At 46.4% G+C, this 19,628-nt stretch overlaps 1 protein-coding gene across 6 annotated transcripts in view; it reads right to left on the minus strand.

Annotated features, from left to right (window-relative positions):
- Window positions 1-305: 305 nt before the first annotated feature.
- The window catches only part of FBXO40 (F-box protein 40), a 32,635-nt gene continuing 13,312 nt past the window's right edge, over window positions 306-19,628 (minus strand). For 2 of the 6 annotated variants that reach the window (XM_075904313.1, XM_075904304.1), the window contains 4 exons: window positions 19,183-19,212; window positions 18,480-18,692; window positions 11,867-13,756; window positions 306-7,216 (listed from right to left, as the gene is read on the minus strand). In XM_075904313.1, the coding sequence (XP_075760428.1) occupies window positions 7,019-7,216; window positions 11,867-13,756; window positions 18,480-18,533 (2,142 nt within the window). In that variant the 5' untranslated portion in view covers window positions 18,534-18,692; window positions 19,183-19,212 and the 3' untranslated portion in view covers window positions 306-7,018. The remainder of the gene's footprint in view (window positions 7,217-11,866; window positions 13,757-18,479; window positions 18,693-19,182; window positions 19,213-19,628) is intronic. The other 4 variants (XM_075904350.1, XM_075904339.1, XM_006124175.4 and 1 more) reach the window with 2 other exon arrangements.

The raw sequence follows: 19,628 nt of genomic DNA on the forward strand, positions 1-19,628 counted from the left end.
GACTAAAGCCCCAGTGCGCAGGAACCTGGGGGAAATTAAAAGGCATAGAGTAAGTGGAAGCAGTGGTGCTGAAACAATTTTTTTAGTGGGGATGCTGATGGCGGAAAGCATGTATTTGGGTTGTTACTGCCAGAGGAGGTGGCAGCACCTGCAGTGCCATTAGCTTTCACATGTGTGGGTGGAAGAATTTGTGGTTTAAGAGGAGATTTGAGGAAATGGGAGAGTTGAAGGGTTAAGGGATACTTTGTGATTCTTCAGATACCTTGCATCCCTATTCCTAACACACACACACACACACGAAAGAATATGGGGCCGTTGTCAGAGGAGCAGTTTTATTGTTCACAAACTATAACATTCTGAGTACTAGCTATAAAAATAATACCAAACTGAGTGCAGAAATGTCTTCATAATACCGCCTTTCATTTTGTCAACCATGCCTTTCCTACTATGCCCCAAACAAGCTGTCTTCTTTATCTAGAGTGGGAGACCAACACGTTTTTTAAGTGTTGTCCCTACACTATTGATTAAGAAAGAATTGTGCAGCCACTGTATAAAAGATGAACCGGACTGTTAGTTAAAGATGGACGTGCTTGGGGGTACGTCTACACTAGCCCCCTCATTCGAACTAGGGAGGCTAATGAGGGTGACCGAAATTGCTAATGAAGCGCAGGATTTAAATATCCCACACCTGATTAGCATATTCCTGCCTGGTCGCCATTTTGGAAACTGACTAACCCAAAGTAACTGCCTGCATCTACACGTGGCAGAGAAGCGCGATTCCGAGATAAACCCCTTAGTTCGAATTAACAGTTAAACCTCATTCCATGGGTCCCATTTTGGGAACCGAGGAAATAAAGATATCCCTGGCAGCTGGCGGTCGAGACAGTAGGAGCAAGGCCATGGGGATAACTGCTGCTGGGTGAGGTCACAAGCCCAGTGCACAGGAGAAGCCTGAGAACAGACTGCGGACTCAGGATTTGTTTGCCACTCTGGACCCTGACCAAGAGACCCTGAGTGATTTAACTGGAGGGTCACACGAAGACTTGTCCCAGGGAAGTTGTATGCAAGAATGTTGAAGGGACTGGAGTAAAAGCCGAAGAGCGCCAGCACCATAAGTGTGCTTGTGGTCAAAAATGTTCTCTAACAGCCCTGGAAACAGAGCAAAGGGGAGAGGGAGCTTCCTAAGGGATGTAGACTGCTCAGTGGAGAAAATAAGAAGAAGGACCAAAGGAGAAGGACTCACATGGGTTCTCTCTGACTATGCGGTATGGAGAGAGGGGTTGAAACTTGCCAGAATGATATGGTTATGGAAGGGTCAAGCATTTACTACTCACTCACCCCACCTACTTTTTTTCTCCTGACCTCATCTCCATTCAAATTACCTCTCCCAAACCCTCATTCTCACACCTCTTTCCTAACCTCAGTCCCCACTTGCCTCTCTCCAGTCCATACTTTCTGCTTTGGTGTACACACTTACCTTTCCTGATTCCAGTCCCCTCCACCTTTCCTGCTCCCCACCCCGACTTCTATCCTTCCACCTTTCCTCCGTTCCATTATTTCACACCTACTAAGTCCCATTTCCCAGGGAGAAGAAACTTCTGTCACATTTTCAGGACAGCTACATCCATCTCCCCATCTCTCCATGATAAACACCAGGAGTTCCCAGTCAGTTCCCAAGTCTCCTGTCATTACCCGTTTCTGGGGAGAGACCCTTGTCCCACACTCTGCGAACCCTGTTTTTAAGGCTGCATGGTTCCCTGCCTTGCCCTGTGATATCTCCAGCAAGCCAGTTTGTCTAAAGGTCAGTGCTTGTGCTTTGCTTTCTCTCTCAGAGCTATGTCTGAGTGTGACCTGGGCTGTACCTAATACTTAAGTAGACTGTACTACATCACTCAGCAGTGTGAGAAATTCACACCCCTCAGAGATGTTGTTAAGCTTACCTAAGCCCTATTGACATAGCTACCCCTCTATATCTTAGTGGATCTAATGTTGCCATGGGCGATGGGTAATGCATGCAAGGGAGGGCATTGCCTTCCCAAAATTGCCAACAATCCCCAGCCACCCAGGAAGGCAGGGGCTACCGTATGACAGCCTGGTCCACTGGCTGCCCGGGAGGGCTGGGACCGTGATGTGGCAGCCTGGCCTTCTGGCTGGACAGAAAGGACTGGGCCTCAGGGCTGGGGGGAGCTTGGCTCTACAGAGTGAGGTTGCAGAAGAGACGAGGTCTCTGGTGGAACGCGTGGATCCTCGGATGGAAGGGGCAGCACTGGAGCTTGCCTTCCCCAGCTGGGCCTTCACCCGCCACCCATGACTATTGCAATGGAAAAACCCATCCATTGCTGCAGTGAGTGTTTACACTAGATGCTACCATGACATAGCTGCAGCACTGTAGCAATAGCATTTGTAGTGAAGATATAGCCTGTATTGCAGTGGTTCCCAAAGGGGAGTAGCACCATTAACAGATGGGATTGTGACGGTCCTGAGTGTGCAGAGGACGCCATTTTACAAAAAGGCATGCTCCGCACAACAAAATAGTGCGTGCACACATCAGATGTGTGAAGTCAAGCCACATACAGGATGCTATTTTGTTCCAAAAATGGTGCCATCCACACAGTGTGACCTGACCTACACCATACATGTACAAGTGCATGCTGTGCAGAAGACTCCATTTTGTAAAGCATTTTTAAATGGCATCCTCCATGCTATCTTGGACCAGGAAAAGCAACACATGTGAAGATGGGATCATGTAGGGAAAATGTTTGAGAACCACTGCGGTATTTCCAGCACTTACATAAAACAGTAAAAGAGTGTATATACATACTAAGGGTACGTCTACACTGCATCCCTAGTTCGAACTAGGGATGCAAATGGAGACGACCGAAGTAGTTAATGAAGCGGGGATTTAAATATCCCGCGCTCCATTAACATGATCTCGCCGGTGCGCTAGTTCGAATCACGGCTGATTCGAACCAGGAAGTGCGCGCTGGGACGCGCTAGTTCGGACTAAAGCCCTTAGTCCGAACTAATGTTACTCCTCAAAAAATGATATTTAAATCCCCGCTTCATTAACTACTTCGGTCGTCTCCATTTGCATCCCTAGTTCGAACTAGGGATGCAGTGTAGACGTACCCTAAAAGTGTATCAGAGGTCATCCCCAGGACTCTGGTAAAAGTCATTCCTTCAGACTTCACAATTGGATTTGCCCTCTGGGTTACAAGTTCATGTCAATTTTTAGATCAAGCACCAGAACCCTAATTGCACAATTCAGCTGATTCTTTATACAGATCTGGGCCTTTGATTGCTAGTCTGGGAGAATAGGTAATTATCAGTTGATGGCCCTCTCCTCAGGGCATGGCTGGATTTGTGCATAACTGCCATACTTGAATTTACATTAACCACTTCTAGTTGACACCTCTCGGAGAGGTAAGTTTGTTGTAACAATGGAAAAAATTTTTTTTTATGGCTGTAGTGAATATCTATACCAGACACTACAGTAGCACAGATGTAGCACCTGTGCTGTTTTAGTGCCTGAATCTGCATTGCAGTGATTGCAAGTCACCACACAGCTCTTTCTAAGCAAGCACATTTATTGTTAAAGTAAAAGGCATTACAGAGAAAACCTATTCAAAATAAAAGTACCTACGTGCATACAAATAGCCTATTAGTGGTCATCCTAATTCCAATTTAGGGTTCTGGTGTGGGGGTCAGTTACTCAAACCTCGCAGCTGGATTTGCCCCATGGGTTACATGTTCATGTCATTTTTTAGATCAGGCACCAGAGCCCCAACTGGAATTTTCAGCCTTTGCTCTCCAGTCTCTGAGAACAGAGGCTATGTAGGTCTAGACTACACGGAAGATTCGAAAGAAGATCTCACTTCGAAAGTGAAAGTAGTCTCGACCCGTTTTTTGGCAACCCCCCCTTTTTTGAAAAGCCGCTTTTCCTCAAAAAAATGAGGTTTAAGCAGCTTTTTGAAAAGGGGGGGGTTGTAAAAAAACCCACGTCTAGACTAATTTCACTTTCAAAAGCTCCTCTTTCAAAAGTGAGATTGGAAGAAGATATTCAAATTCCTGCGGAATTTGCATATCGTCTTTCAAATTTTCCGTGTAATCTAAATGAGCCCATTTGTGACAGGCAAGTTGATTGGCCACTCCTCAGGGCATTGCTTGAGAAGACTAGGGTTTTCCATAGTGGAATTTACATTAACCACTCTCCAGGGATTTCTCAGGAAACCCACTTAGCACTTATTGTACCAAAAGCCCATGCTTGTCTCATGCATTTAAATGCATTCCTTATTCTTCCCAGGTCTCACCTCTGCCATAGCTTCAGTGTAGGGCACTGGGACTGACACACAGTCTCAGTCAAGACCCAGAGTGGACTGTGACTTTTACTCTTTGGAAATAATGCAGGCGACTAAAATGGGCCTAGGCCACGAAATCCAAGATTTGGATTCAGTCTCCCAGTTTGAACCTCTCTATTGCAGACAAGTTGTTTACAAAAGCAACAGGTGCCCAGCTTCTCATAGCCAACCCTGCTAAGTATCCATCTTTAAAATGTGTCCATGTTGTGCTCACTAAGGGTGCGTCTACACAGCAGGGCTAAACTCAAAATAAGCTCCGTAAGTTGAGTGACTCTAATTGCATAGCTTCCGTCAAAATAGCTTCTTTTGAATTTGGGCACGCCTACACAGCACTTATTTGGAAATAGAGCACTCTTCCTCCGACTTCCCTTACTCCTTGCACAATGAGGGTCACAGGAGTCAGAGTAAGGAGTCCTCCAGCTCGATGTTTTTTTGACATTATATCGAAATAACGGCTTCCAGTGTAGATGTGGACAAAGTTATTGTGAAGATGTTATTGTGTTACTGCTGTGTAGATGTACTCTTGGGTAAAAGTTCGTATCAGATCAACCAAACCAAGGAGGCTTCCAGGTTAGAACAACCCAGCATACCTCTTCTGATTAATTCAATCCCAGCTAGTGCCTGGCCACCAGTGAATGGGGGCACCATCCTGCAGTATCAAATGAAAGGAAGGGAAAGAGAAGGGAAAGATGTTTTCTTCTCTAACTCATATCCTGAGTTGCCAAAATTGCAAATGTTGCCTTTTCTCCCCAGTCTGACTCCAGGATTGGCTTTCATGGGCAGAATAAAGGAAGAGTCAAGATCACAGGTTTGGGGCGGGAGGGTGACACTTATGTCAGATTCTTTCTGTATGAAGGGAGTTACAGGAGCAATGTTCTCTAGACTTGACGCAAGCAGACCAAAGCTGGAATAATATCAACACCATTGGGACCGATACTAATAGTAAATTTGGTCAGATCCTCAAAAGGTATACACTGATTTTCATAGTCCTATATCACTTTGGATCAGCTGGCCAAATGAGAATTGTTTAGAAGTTTGAGCACAGAAGCCTGGAATTTATGTATCAAGTCTTTAATTTTGACTCTCATTTTTGACAATTTTTTTACTTTAAGCACGCACTTAAAATGCAGTCCAGAATCGGGACGCTGTCCTGACACAAAGCCTAAAATCTTTCTTCCTCAAACTGCTGCTTATTACTGATTGATGAATTCCTGTCTCCTTGGGTATGTCTAGACTACATGCCTCTGCCAGCAGAGGCATGTAAAATAGACTACCCAACATAGTCAATGAAGTGGGGATTTAAATATCCCCCGCTTCATTAAAATAAAAATGGCCACCACCGATCCTGTAAACCTCGTTTCAGGAGACATAAGGGATCAGTCAGCAAAGGCTTTCCTTGCCGACCAATCTGCATCGTGACGGCCGCGTTGTGCCGACGATCAGCTGAGCCAGCACAATGCGGCGGCCATATTTATTTTAATGAAGTGGGGGATATTTAAATCTCTGCTTCATTGACTATGTCGGGTAGTCTAATTTACATGCCTCTGCTGGCAGAGGTGTGTAGTCTAGATATACCCCTTGACAAAACATCAAACAGCTTCAGAGGGAGAGCAGTGTTAGTCTGTAACTAAAAAACATAAAAAACAAGCAGTCCTGTAGCACCTTCGGGTATGTCTACACTACCCACCTAATTCGCACTAGGAGGGTAATGTAGGCATACCGCATGCCGGCAGTTCGAACCTCATTCCACGAGGAGTACAGCTAGTTCGGATTAGGAAGCCTAATCCGAACTAGCTACTCCGTGCCGCGTGTAGCCGCGCGGCCCGGGGTTCGAACTGCCGGCATTTAAAAATGGCGCCGGCCGGCTTCATGCAAATGAAGCCCAGGAAATTCAAATTCCGGGCTTCATTTGCAAGTGCGGTATGCCTACATTACCCTTCGAGACTCACAAAACATATTAAACTCTGGTCATCTGAAGAAGTGAGCTGTGCCCACGAAAGCTCATGATACCATCTACATGTTTTGTTAGTCTATAAAGTGCTACCAGACCATTTGTTGTTTTTAAGTTTAAAACATATAGAGAGTATCATGAGCTTTCGTGGGCTCAACTCCCATCTAACTGCTGTAACTCATCCACCAGTTTGAACTTGCTCTCCTGTGCTTATGCACTCAGCTCTCCTTGCTGTCTCTACATCTGTCAGTACTGAAGTGATCTAGCATGCTCACACTCCAGCAATTTCTCCGTGTGCTAGTAGTTTTTGATGATTCTACGAGGATTAGATCTACCCAAACTAGGCACTAAACCTGCTCTTTCCTCCCTTAGGGAAAAAGCACGGGGACGATAGCTGTTCTCTGACTTCTAGACTGCCAAGCTGGGTGCTATAACCCAGTATTCCTCTCATTGCTTTTTCCAGGTGGCTCTACTAATGAGCAGGCATGAAACACAAAAATAGAAAACTTGTGATATTAGCCCTCAGCTGAATGAAGTAATTCATTTTTAGCATTGCTAAAATACTGAAAGAAAATGATTCACCATATTCCAAACAGATCAGCAAAAGGTTGATTTTTGAGTTTCCAAAGGGAATTGTCTTGTGGAGTGCCTACATAATAATCTCTCCAACCCAGATCCCAATACTCCCTGAGTGACCTGGGAGATGTATTCAGGATCTATGCTTGAAGGTTGAGACCAAGCGATTTTGAGCCTGCTTTTGGGGTCCACTCATGCTGACCAGCAAGAATGGGTCCTTCTTATGCTCCACATCATAGAACGGACAGATCTTCAGGTGTTCTGACATGGAGGGAATGTCACTGAACTGCCAGTTGTTAACAGGGGCGAACAGGCTGCTAAACTGCCAGATCTAATATGTGGGAATAAAGGAGAGAAGATAGGAATGTTAATGAAAATGCAGAGGCTTTACAAATACATTTATGTTCAGATATTACAATGGACTTTCATTACTCTTAATTAACTGGCCTGACTAGTGGAGTCATGATAGCACAGGATTGGTATAACAGTAGAAAATCAGGTTCCGTTTCTTTATGTGCACTGTCATAACATCTCCCTTTGTGTAAATACATACGTATTTATCTTAAACAAAAAGTACATTAACATGGAAGCAAAGTTAAGAGTGTGCATGAGGAACTTAGAGGGAAAAAACATTAGACTTACAATTATTCCAAAACAAAGCATTATAAATCTAGTACAGTATCTTCACAGTTAGTTAGGTGTAAGTCCTAATATGTATTAACCAATACTCACATGATAGTAATAGTACACACACACACACACACACACACACACATACACAGAGGCATTGGGAAATTATGCTAACTGAATATGTCATACCCTTCTGTAGCCGCCCCCCTCCCTCCCTCCGACATCCTTTGGAGAGGGAATCCTTGAGAGAGAAACTCTGTCTTCAAAGGCTCCAGGGCCTCCAGAGGTGCTGGAATAACCATGGCCCTGGATGCTAGACAGGAACCAGATAACAGTGACAATTGGGCCAGCAGGCGGTCGGGGGCCTTGGGCTACCTATGGCTGGTACCAGTATTGATACACCTACACACTCTTGTACTGACTGCTTCCCATTGGGATTGAGAGAAACGCTGGCTTCGCTGGAGTAAAGATCACAGGGGTGAGAATATATCTGCTAGGTGTCTGTTTTTGCACGGATTTAATAGGAGCTCAGAGAACCAAAAGGGTTTCATGGTACCTGTAAGTGACTTTTTATTGTAATTTTCTGTCTTGTCCTTTTGTAGTGGCTGTGTCATCTGTAACACAGCAGTAACATTTGACAGCTAAGCTTGCCTTGTAACAATAAAATAGTAACTGTTTAAGCTTTTAACCTGACTCCTCCTGTTGCTATAACAGAACCAAACACAATAAAAAAGAACCATAGCTGGTCAGGGGTAAACGCAGTAAGAGCTGAGCGTTGAGTCGAGCCACCTCCACGGGGCAGACTCTTTGAGGCACCCGTCAGTCTCCCTGGCTGCCCGCTGCGAAGGGACTCTAGGAACTTCCTAGCAGTTGAAGACTCGGGTGTGTGATAGGGTTCACAGACCACTCACTGCCCCGGCCACCAGCTAACACCTTTCCACAATTCTTTTAACCCATGCCAAATACCTCACAATGCTTTGCAGAGCTCTCCCATCTGCTTAGTCCATTTTCACCAGCCAATGCAAATTTTGTTATTCAAAGAGTCAGTGCTCTACATTTGGGAAAACTGTATCCTTCATACCAAACACACTCATGCTTTAAGTGCAAAATGGAATTGCACACTAAGTAGCTGGTTGATATGTTTAAATGTGAGATACAGTATCGGAGACACACTGCTCTTATTTTTTGCATTCGGTGCAGATCAATTTTGGCACAACATTCCCAGTGGATAAGCCAGAAATGTTTTCTCTCCCAGGACGATCTACAAGAGCAGCATTGACCTAGCACGTTATATACATTGAAGTCCAGAGAGAGACTTGAGAGAGCAGGAGAGGGCTCTGAGAAATGCTCTCAAAAGAGGACATGAAGAGCCTAACTCTTATCACCGTCAGCTCATACTGTAAAACATCTTTTTGCCACAGCATTTCCTAAAGAACCACAACAAGGGAAGACTGACATCGCTCTCGTGAAAGTAAATCCAAAAGTAGGACAGTGAACTTACACTGGACTAAAAGTCAGCAGCCCAGGATTATATCGAGAGGAGTGTTGAAAAATGATTTTGTCTTTTTGGGCATTTCTCACTGTATAAATCCCTAGATATGATGGCAGCAGAAACTTTTGAAATGAATGGAGAAGAGTAAACACCAAACTATTATCCTATTGAATCAGTTCTGTTCCCTGAGGCAAGGAGATGGGATACTAGATGGAGCAGTCCATTGCTCTGTCCTAGGGCATCCATTTCGGTGTTCTGGAGTTTATAGACCCAGATTCTAAGGCCAAAAGGGACCATCATGAGCATCTAGTCTGATGACCTGCATGTTGTAGGCCTCAGAACCTCATCTCCTGCCCCACTCCTATAACAGGCCCACAACCTTTGGCTGAATTACGAACATCTTCAAAGCATGAGTTAAAGACTTCAATTTACAGGGAATCCGCCATTTACTCTAGCTCTAACCAGCAAGTGACCCATGCCCCATGGGCAGCAGGTATAACAGGGAGGGAAGTCTCCCCTGGCACAGCTGCTACTGACTTGCTGCTGGATACCTGGGTCACGTGGCCCTGCCTCTTCCCTGTTCTGTCCCGTCTCTGTGAGGCCCCCACTGCCTGCTGCCGCCTAATGAATCTTATACCTCTCCTCTCCTCCACTCCACCCCTCATCCCTGCCACTCACTGCATTGCTCCTTACCCTCTATCCCTGTGGGGGCAGGGGAGCGAGGAGGGGCATAGCGAGCCAGTGGCAAGCAAGGGGGTCTGGCAGGAAAGTGAGGAGGCAAGTGGCAAGCCAGCAGGCAGGGGTGGTGTCTGGTGGTGGATAGGAAGGGTTGGGGAGGAGGGGGTGTGTGAGGAGGTAAGTAACAGGCAGGCAGAAGGGGTGAAAAGGTGGGTAGGGAGTGGGGTCTTGTAGCTGGTGGGGGAGTGAAGATGGATGAGGTGAGCCAGTAGCAGGTGAGGTGATGATAGTCCCCTGTCATATACATAGGTAATATAACATCCCTATTCCTACTCAATAGATAGACTTGTTTTTTTACACATTCAAGATTCACATTAGCATTCTGGCCAGAGCTTTAAACTGAGAGCTCATGTTCATTTGATTATCTACTCTTATCCTAAGTCCTTTTCAGAGTCACTGCTATTCAAGATACAGTTCTCCATTTTGTGTGACTCAAAGTCTTTGTCTCTACAGGTATGATCTGGTACATGTAGTCGTAATGAAGAGCTTGTCTACATAATACAAGGTTAGCGTGCACCAGAGGGCAGTGTTCCCTCTCAGCTGTGCAGCAGCATGGCCCTGCAGCTGCTTACTGAGCCCAGCCCAGACAGGGGCTCAAGGCTCTGTGCATGGAGCTGTCTGGCTGGGGGAGGGGCACTTCTCCCTCAGCCACAGCAGCAAATCCCTGCTGAGGACCAAGCAATGAATCTCTCCCAGGCGGTAGGGACACGTCCCCTCTCTGCTGGCTGGGAGAGTCTCACTGCTCTGTCCTGAGCAGGGAGCTGCTGCTAAAGCTGAGGGAGAAGTGCCCCTCCCCCAGCCAGGCAGTTCCATGCATGGAGCCCTGAGCCCCTGGCTGGGCTGGGCTCAGTAACCAGCTGTGGGGCTGTGCTGCCCCACAGCTAGAGAGAACACTGCCAGAGGAGCATAAATTCTAATGTGCACCCACATGTTTGCACACTAATTGGCTTATGTGGACCCTTCTGGGACACACACAAAAGTTCCCTAGGGTGCACTGATGTAGTCCTGTTTCAAACAGTAATATGTTAACACACACGAGGGAACCTTTAGCGCACACCAGCTGGTGCACGTTACAATTGACATCCCAATGCACTCACATACCATGTAGAAAAGCCCAAAGTCTCCAGAACTGTTCAGTCCTTGACCTCTGATTTTGCTGTTACTCTCACAAGTGTCAGCTGGGATGTTGAATGTGTGATGCTGACACTGACTGAGGGATGAAGTAAGATGTGCCAACACCTTTCACTTAGACCACCAAGTGGCCAGCAGGTGGTATTAATTTTCAATCATTATCAAGCTGGGCTCGTTTTAAACTTAAAGATAAAGGGCGTCCTGTCCCATGCCTGATACCTTAGTGGCCAAGTCCCAACAAAGCACAATTTCATGAAAACCCTATAAATTACCAATCAGTGAAAACAGTAGGCGTTGATATGAAAATCTAGGTTCCCTTCACAATCACAGTTCCTTGCAAATATTTCACTTTTGCCTTACCAATAGGCTGTGGTAGTTTCAGGCTATCTGTAAACACTGCACAGAACCCAAAGGAGGCAGTGTAGTGGAATTTGCCCCTTGCCCGAAAAAGATAAGGAACTAGCCTAACAGCAATTAGGGGCACACTAGCCTGTGAGCAAGAATGAAGCTGGATTTCACATTTTCTAACTTGTGACAGGCACAAGCAGGCAGAGTAAAACCGCACATAGGCATAAGATAAGAGTACCCCTCCCCAGTTACTGGAATGTCAATTGTGAACGTTAGAAATAATGTATTGCTGTGCTTTAATCAATGAAATGTAAAAGCCAATCAAACTGTTATTCATGTATCCGATAAAAGGCTATGCACAGAGCGGCACGGGGTCGCTCCTCGCCATTTTTGCTGTAAAGCTCGAGGGGACGACCATCAGCGCTGATTAATAAAGGTCTGGTAAATCCTCCTTTGGGCATCCGTGTCATTCTGTTATACCGGTTTAAGTCCGGTACGGTTACAGCAGAAGCCCAATTTCTAAAAAGTTCTGTGTGACCTTTAAGTGTCAGGAAAACTCAGTTCACACCAAAAAAAGAGTGTGTTGTGTTATATTTTTGATGAGCCTTTCCTGTAAACACCTTTTGTGTCCCAAACACTTGCCTTTTTGCGAGCTCTCCATGATGTGCCTCCATGGGAATATCTTTTTTTTTCCCACAGCAGGAAGACCATCCCTCTCTCTTGAAGGAGAGTGGCACAGATATCCCTCATCAGTACAGACACTTGGGACAGCTGAGACAAGCTGAAGTTGTCCAAGAAGCCAGCAATATACTGTAAAAGTTCCAGTGGAAGGCTGCTCAGGGAGTCTTTATTTTTTCCTTCATTACTTGCAGTAAAATTGCATTTCTGTATTTTAGAGAGTGCATCGTCAACTTCTGGTTGAATAGCTAACGTATCAAGATGCTGGCTGTAGATAAACGTTGCTTTCTGAGTGGCAGGATAGAAGCGGTTTTGAACAAAGGTACATCCCAAGTAGGCAAGTGGACAGCGTTGTTGGAACCATCCGTTTAAGCAGGACTGGATATCAGTATGGACGTTCTTGAAATGTGAAGGAAACTCATCCCTTCTGAAGAAGTGATTGCAAGTGAATGTGAAGGCTGAGCAGCTTTTGTTATGTCTTCTAGTCACACACTCAGTGTGCAGCTCTACATGGAGTCCCGGTGAGCTTTTTATATCCAGAACATCTGCTAGGACATCTCTAGAGGAGAAGGGTTCCACCTGAAAGTTGTATGTCTGTGTCCCAAAATCCATGAACAGTCCATCAATATTCTTTGCTTCTGAGATCTCATGACCTTTCAGTTCCTTTTCCAATGCACACAGCAGTGTAGTTCTGGCTATATCTAGTTGAGGACATTCCTCCAGGCTCATCTGCAAGTCTGAGGTATCCACTGACTTATCCATGGTTACTACCTTGTATGCCTGGGTGTCTGCAAGTCGTGCTCTTTTGCCATGATAGCTAACTGGCACTTTGAAGGTGCAGACAGTCTTCACCTCATGAGCCTCCAGGTTCCCATACACAAAGTCTTTCTCTCTTGGTGTGCAAGCAGCTAGCTGACCAAAATGGATGAGCATTCTCCCATGATGCACCAGGTACATGTTATAATCCCCTATGTTAACTTCTTTTTTCAACCTCTCCAGGATCCCGTCTTGCCAAGGAGCTAGGCCTGTCTTTTCTGCACCAGCCATCACTTGATTATTTTTGCTTTCTTTTGGGTCTTCCACAATAGCTGCTTCCTTTGTCTTCTCTGTGGGGTTGCCACCACAAAGAGTCTGTCCTGTTTTCTTGTAGCTGTCACCCTCCTTTTTTTCTGAATTTGCTGACAATCCTGTTGCCTTCAATGCTGAAAGCTCTTTGCTAAACATGTTCTCCCAGGTTTTGTAACTTGCTAGATCCATCCCCTCCTTATCCTTTGCCAAGTTCTCACGCTCCTGCTGGGTAAGCTCAGCCACTTGGCCATCAGCTTCTCTAGAATCACCTGTTATTCCTCCAACAGCTCCTTCATCCAAACCTGCAGCTCCAGGTTCTTCCATTTCATCATCTTCTCTCCATTCTGGAAACAGCTCAGCCATTTTCAGAGTCCTAAAAAGAATCTTCTGATCTCTGAGGGCCAGAGCAGTATCTAGACTCTGCTCATTATGTGGATGCTTCATAATGTTCTTATGTAGAATGGTTTCTGAGTCTACATTCGGCCACCGATTCCATTCCATAGAGCAGTGGACCACACTGGCTGGACAAACCTGAAGATGCTTTGCCAGCTTAAAGCGGGCCATGGAGGAAGGGCAGCCATAAGCTGAGTTGAGGCATGGGACCTGCTCTAGGGGACATAGGAGTTGGTGTTCTTCCTGTTTACACATGTGAAAGGCAGCCCCACAGCGAGAATGGCAATTGATCACTAAGCAGGAGACAGTGACCTCGACTGGGACTTGGCATTGTCGGTTGAAACATTTCTCACAGTGTCTGTGCTGCCCAGGAGCGGTTTTCTGAGCTCTGCCCTACGAACATCATAGATAGGAGAAGACAAAAAGAAAGCACAGTTATTAGCTAGAGAAGCAGGACTGGCCAAAGACAGAAGTTGCTTCACTCCTACAGGCCAAATCTTAAGACGTTGTTCTAGTCTGAAAAGTAATTACATAAAAATTACATATCAGATCAGGTTCCTGTGGGTATCAGAATCATACCTGTTAATAATGGTGATTTAAATAAGACATTACTGCTCTTTGCTCTTGCTAGTCCAGCAGAACAACACAGCTCGGAAAACTGGATTTTAGTTTTCCTGGTGCATCCGTTAGGGTATGTCTACACTACCCCGCTAGTTCGAACTAGCGGGGTAATGTAGGCATACCGCACTTGCAAATGAAGCCCGGGATTTGAATTTCCCGGGCTTCATTTGCATAAGCGGGGCGCCGCCATTTTAAAATACCCGCTGGTTCAAACCCCGTGCAGCGCGGCTACACGGGGCACGAACTAGGTAGTTCGAACTAGACTTCCTAGTTCGAACTACCGTTACTCCTCGTGGAATGTTACTCCTCCAGCTGCACGGGGTTCGAACCAGCGGGGATTTAAAAATGGCGGCGCCCCGCTTATGCAAAGGAAGCCCGGGAAATTCAAATCCCGGGCTTCATTTGCAAGTGCGGTATGCCTACATTACCCTCCTAGTTCGAACTAGGAGGGTAGTGTAGATATACCCTTACAGAGTTGTTTGCTAAATTCTAACTAACTAGAGGAAATGTGACTGCAAGGATGTAACTGAGCACACAACAGTCTTTTGGTCACCTATGTAGATTGTTCCCATAACAAGAGCAGGAATTGATATTCACAAAGTTTACTACATATTGTTCTATCAGGTGGCATAGCTTTTCCTGGGGAGGAGAAGGAAATTCCAACAAATGGTTTAACCAACAGAGCTTGTTGCTCCCTTACAGCTATATGGATGCTGCACAGCTAAACCTGCTTCTTTCTCCAGATGCATAGCATGCTCACATGGGCTTCTTTGTTGTCCTTAGTTTGTAAAACTTTAAGTTAAGGTTTATTCAGCCATCATTAATTTAACCTGGTCTCCTGATTACCCTTTCACTGTTCACAATTTACATTTTATTTCCAGTTTGAATTTGTCTAACTCCAACTTCCAGCCATTGGTTTATCTTATACTTTTCTCTGCTAAACTGAAGAATCCATTATTAGATTTCTGTTCTTACGTCTGGTGTACACTACAGCAGAAGGACGAAGTCAGATACTCAATTCCAGATACGTAAATTATGTAGCTGGAGTCGATGTATCTTACACCATGTTTCTGTGCCATCCACACAGCAAGAGGCCGATGGGAGCAAATGCTCCTATCAGCTTCCCTTACTCCTCATGAGGACTAGGTGTATCGGCGCTAATGGGGGCACTCTCTGAGTTCGATTTAGTGGGTCTATACTAGACCCTCTAAATTGAACTTTGGAAGATTTGCATTGGGAGTTCATATCCAGATGATTATTCATGACCCCCAAATTAGTTTCAGGGTCACTGCTTCCCAAGATAGAGCCCCCTCCCACCCCGTAAATATGGTTTACAGCCTTTTTTTCCTAGATGTATACGTTTAGTCTTATTAAAATACATATTGTTTGGTTGTGCTCAGTTTACTCTGCAATCTAAATTGTTCTATATCAATGATCTGTCCTCAGACTCTGCTGAATATTATTATTCTATTAAGATGTGTGTAACAACACTGCATGTAAAATTATGAGATTTTGCTGTATCAATGTTCCTGACATATGTTATAATTCTGGGTAACACCCACAAGTCAATTGCTCAGAGACAAAGGCACAGGAACTCTCCAGCAAAGTGCTAAAGCACCATTACCTGGTTTAATTGGATGTCCTCAGCAGAGAGAATGTATAAATGAAGTATGTCATCTGAGGCTATGTCTAGACTATGGGGTTTTTCTGCGATACAAGAAATATCCTGGAAAAACTCCGCTGCATCCAGGGAATAACGAGAAGTCCTGTGGCATTTTATAGACTAACAGATTTATTGGAGCATAAGCTTTCATGGGCAAAGACCCACTTTATCAGATGCATGTAGTGGAAATTCCAGAGGCAGGTATAAATATACAGGCATAAGAAAAAAGTTCCAGTCAAGAGTAAGGCTAGAAATAATGAGGTTAATTCAGTCAGGGAGGATGAGCCCACAGGGAATGCGTCTGCTCTTCTGCTTTTTTGTGTGGAAGAGCAGATGTGCTCTTTTGGAAGCCCTGTCTTTCTCCTCCCATGAAGAAGAAGGGCTCTTCTGAAAGAGGAGGTTTTTCCAAAATTTGGCCTGTGTAGACAGGCAATTTCCGAAAAGCCTTTTCCAAAAAAACTATCACAAAAAGATACATAAATTTGCATACCTTTTTCTGATAAAGCCCCATAGTGTAGACATAGCCTGAAGGATTTGGTAGCTGAAGTATGCAGTGGAACTTCCTGACCCCGTGACCAAGAGAAGCCTTTTCCAATACAAAGGGTCAGAGTAGAAAGGGAAAAAGGCCTCTGGCCCCCTTGCCTCTCCACCTCCCCTGACATCAGTGAATACCTGAAGAACTCTGAACTAAGTGGGGAAGTGCTTTGAGCCCATGAAGTGTGTTGCAGCTAATGGTAAGACAACCTATTTTGCTTTTAGAACTATTAGCCTTGGTAAAAGATTGCAGTTTTATCTTTTTATTTCCTTTGTTAAAAGTTCTGATGGTTATGCCTGATCACTTGCAATCTCTCTCTCTTGTGATAAACTCGTCTTACTGTTTCATCTAAACCAGTGTGCTTGATTGAAGTGTTCGGGAAACTTCCATCTGAAACAACAAGGCTGGTGCATAAATGTTACCCTTTGTTGGACTGGCAGACTAGCTAGGCGCTTATGTTGTTCACTCGTGTGCCAAACAACGTAGGGGGCACCGTTTTTAGGATGCAAAGTATGTGGCTTGGACTATGTGGGAGTCATTCTATCATTGAGTCATGGCTGGCTGGATGAGTAGCACTCATGTATTCAGCTGGGAGTGACACTGCAGGGAGTGGCTGTGGGGAGGCAGAGTTTGTGGCCCTGCGTGTAGCTGCTGAGTCCCAGCCCAACACTGGGCTGGACGCAGCCAGGCTGGAGCAGCCCCCATGCTCCCTCCGTTTAATCCGTTAACTGGTTAAACGTGACGGCGGAGCTCAGTCGGGTGCTGGCGAGTAAGGGGGCGGGTCTGGATTCCACTGCCCTTCCCCATGGGCAGGAGCTGACTCAACCAGCACCAGTGGTAGAACCACATCAGTGCAGCCCAGCTTGGTGCTCACAGCGGCCCTGTCCTTAGGCCTAGTAGCAGGAGAGCATCCTGCCTGGCCTCTTCTTTCTCTGTGGCACTGGTGCTTATGGCTGGTGCCTGAGGGCAGCATGTGAGCTGCGAGTGGAGCCCATGTGGTGTCGTAAATCCTTAGTCTTGGCACCAGCACTCACAATGCTGGAGCCTGAGCACTGTGCACCAATGAAAGACTCGATGCCGGGTCCCTCAGTGCAGGATCTGGCTGGGGACGAAGCACAGTTTCCGCTAGCAAGCCCTGGAGGCGCTGATCCCTATCGTTCCGTCTGGGGCTGAAAGTTCTCGAAGATGGCACCACGATCCTTTGGATGGTGCTCGCCTGAGCACTTCAAACTAGATGTGTGGTGAGGGTTGCTTCTGGGCCTGCGCTTGCAGACTTTGAAGTTGGGAGACCCAGCATGCTCTGGTGCCAGAGGAGCACAGGAGGGAAACCTCCCCTATTAACTACTAACTATTGAAGAACTAATAGAATTGTGTCAATGAATGGCTGCTGTGCTGGTCAAGCTAGAGCCCAGGGAAGTTCCAGCAAACAGTCACTGGCAGTGAGGAGGGGGCATGTCAGCAGGGCTCTATCCTGTGTGCCATGGAAGTGTGACTCCAGGGGGCACCCAGGCTGACCCTGCAGCTAGCTGCTCGGAGAAAATTCTCCTGGCTACTGTGCATGTGCATGCACACACACCTGATTGCAATGCACATGAACAGGGGTAGCAGGTTTGCAGATATTTTGGGGGTGCCCAGAATGCCCAGAGCCTGCACCGCGTGTAAAGGTATGTCTACGCTGCGGGCGGCGCTATTTCAGGATATTTCCGGTATCCCAAAATAGCATATTCTGTGTCTTGACAGCATGCCTGTTATTTTGAAATTGCTTTCAAATAGCTTTCAAAATAACGGATGCACTATTCCAGTGTCCCTGTAAACCTCATTCCACAAGGACTAAGGGACAGTTCAGAATAGCACTCTGTTTCAAAATTTGGGACCATTTAGGCAGAGCCAACTTTCAAAATTAGCTATTTCAAAATACACTTGAAATAAGCTACCCAATTTGCATAGCTTAAATTGCTCCTCTTATTTTGAGCTGCAGGTGCAGTGCAGCAGCACCCTAAGACTCTGGAAGGGAGTTTGGGTGCAGGATGCAGGCTTAGGAATGGAACTGGGGTACAGGCTGCAAGCTCTGGCAGGAATGTGGATGCAGAAGGGGTGAGGGGTGCAGACTCCGGGATAGAGTCTGGGTACAGTTTCCAGCCTGGGCCAGAGGGGGTGGGGTGCAGGAAGGGTTCTGGGGGCAGGCTCTTGGAAGAAATTTGTGGTCTGCAGGGGGTGCAGGAGTTTGGGGACAGGATATGGGGCTGGGGGAGAAGGGTGTAGGCTGTGGAGAGACTGGTGGGGAGTGCCATGCTTACCTGATGCATCCCCTCTCTGGCAACAGCTCCCATGGGGCGAGGGTCTCCAAACATTGCTGCCCGCCTGCCACACAGTGCTTCCTGTGCATCCCCCAGCCCATCTCCTGCTCAACACCAGCAGCTCAGTGAGGCTAGGGTGGCCTCTGGCACATGCATCCCTGTGGCTGAGGAGGTTTGGAGGGTGTCCGTGCGCTACTCCAGCTGCTGGGACAACTGCACAGAGACACAGGCACTCCGCCATGCCCAGGGGCCACAGGGAAGCACAGCGGCCATGGGGAGTGAGTGGCAGGATGCTACGTTAGCGCTGCTGTATTGCTGGTGATGGCAGCAGGAGCCCCTGGGGCATTTTAAATCGCCCAAGGGCAGCATGGGGGGCTGGCAGACACACAAGCAGGGGGCGCACTTGGGAGCACAGGTAGAGGCAGGGAAAGACCTGGCTCCCAACCTGGCCCTGGGCCAGGAATATTCCTGGTGCTGGGGCATCAGGGCCCATACAACTCACCACCTGTGCACATGAACAAGCACTTGATGAAGGACTGTAGTTAAATCTCTAAGCAATTCCCTTCTCCTTTTCATTGAATACACGACAAAAAGGTACAAAGATAGGGGACCTTTTAAGCTATCAAGATGAAGACAAGGAGATGGACAATTTTACGGGTGGGATTTTACAAGGAAATCACACTTCCTTCCCAAAAGCACCTACCATAATTCCAGCAGACTGTCTTGTTTGTCTCTGAGGAAAAAAAAGCAAATAATTAGGCAAATAATCAAGACTTCTGGATTTCAGTAAACTAAACAAATACATTGATGCCAGAGCCCCTCAGGAGCAGCGCTAGCTATTTGGCTGTCCTGGGTGGAAAATGTTTTAGGAGACCCCCCCACTCCCCACCCCTGGGGCAGTCTTTGCCTGCAGTCATCCGGGCCCACCGCAGACAGAGGCTTCTCTAGCTGGGACACCAAAGTAGCCCCTGCTTGCAGCAGGAGGGAAGCTGCTCCAACCCCACTGGTTAACCTTAACCTGTGAGCATCGCCCGTTAAGAGTGGGGCTTACTGGGTAACCAGTTAAACATTCACATCCCTACATGCTAGGGGTAAATTTCCTTCCTGACCCTCTACTTCTCCTCAGCTCACACGCTGAATCATTAGGCT

This window comes from Pelodiscus sinensis, chromosome 1 (genome assembly GCF_049634645.1).
Source record: "Pelodiscus sinensis isolate JC-2024 chromosome 1, ASM4963464v1, whole genome shotgun sequence".
NCBI classification, from domain to species: Eukaryota; Metazoa; Chordata; order Testudines; family Trionychidae; genus Pelodiscus; species Pelodiscus sinensis.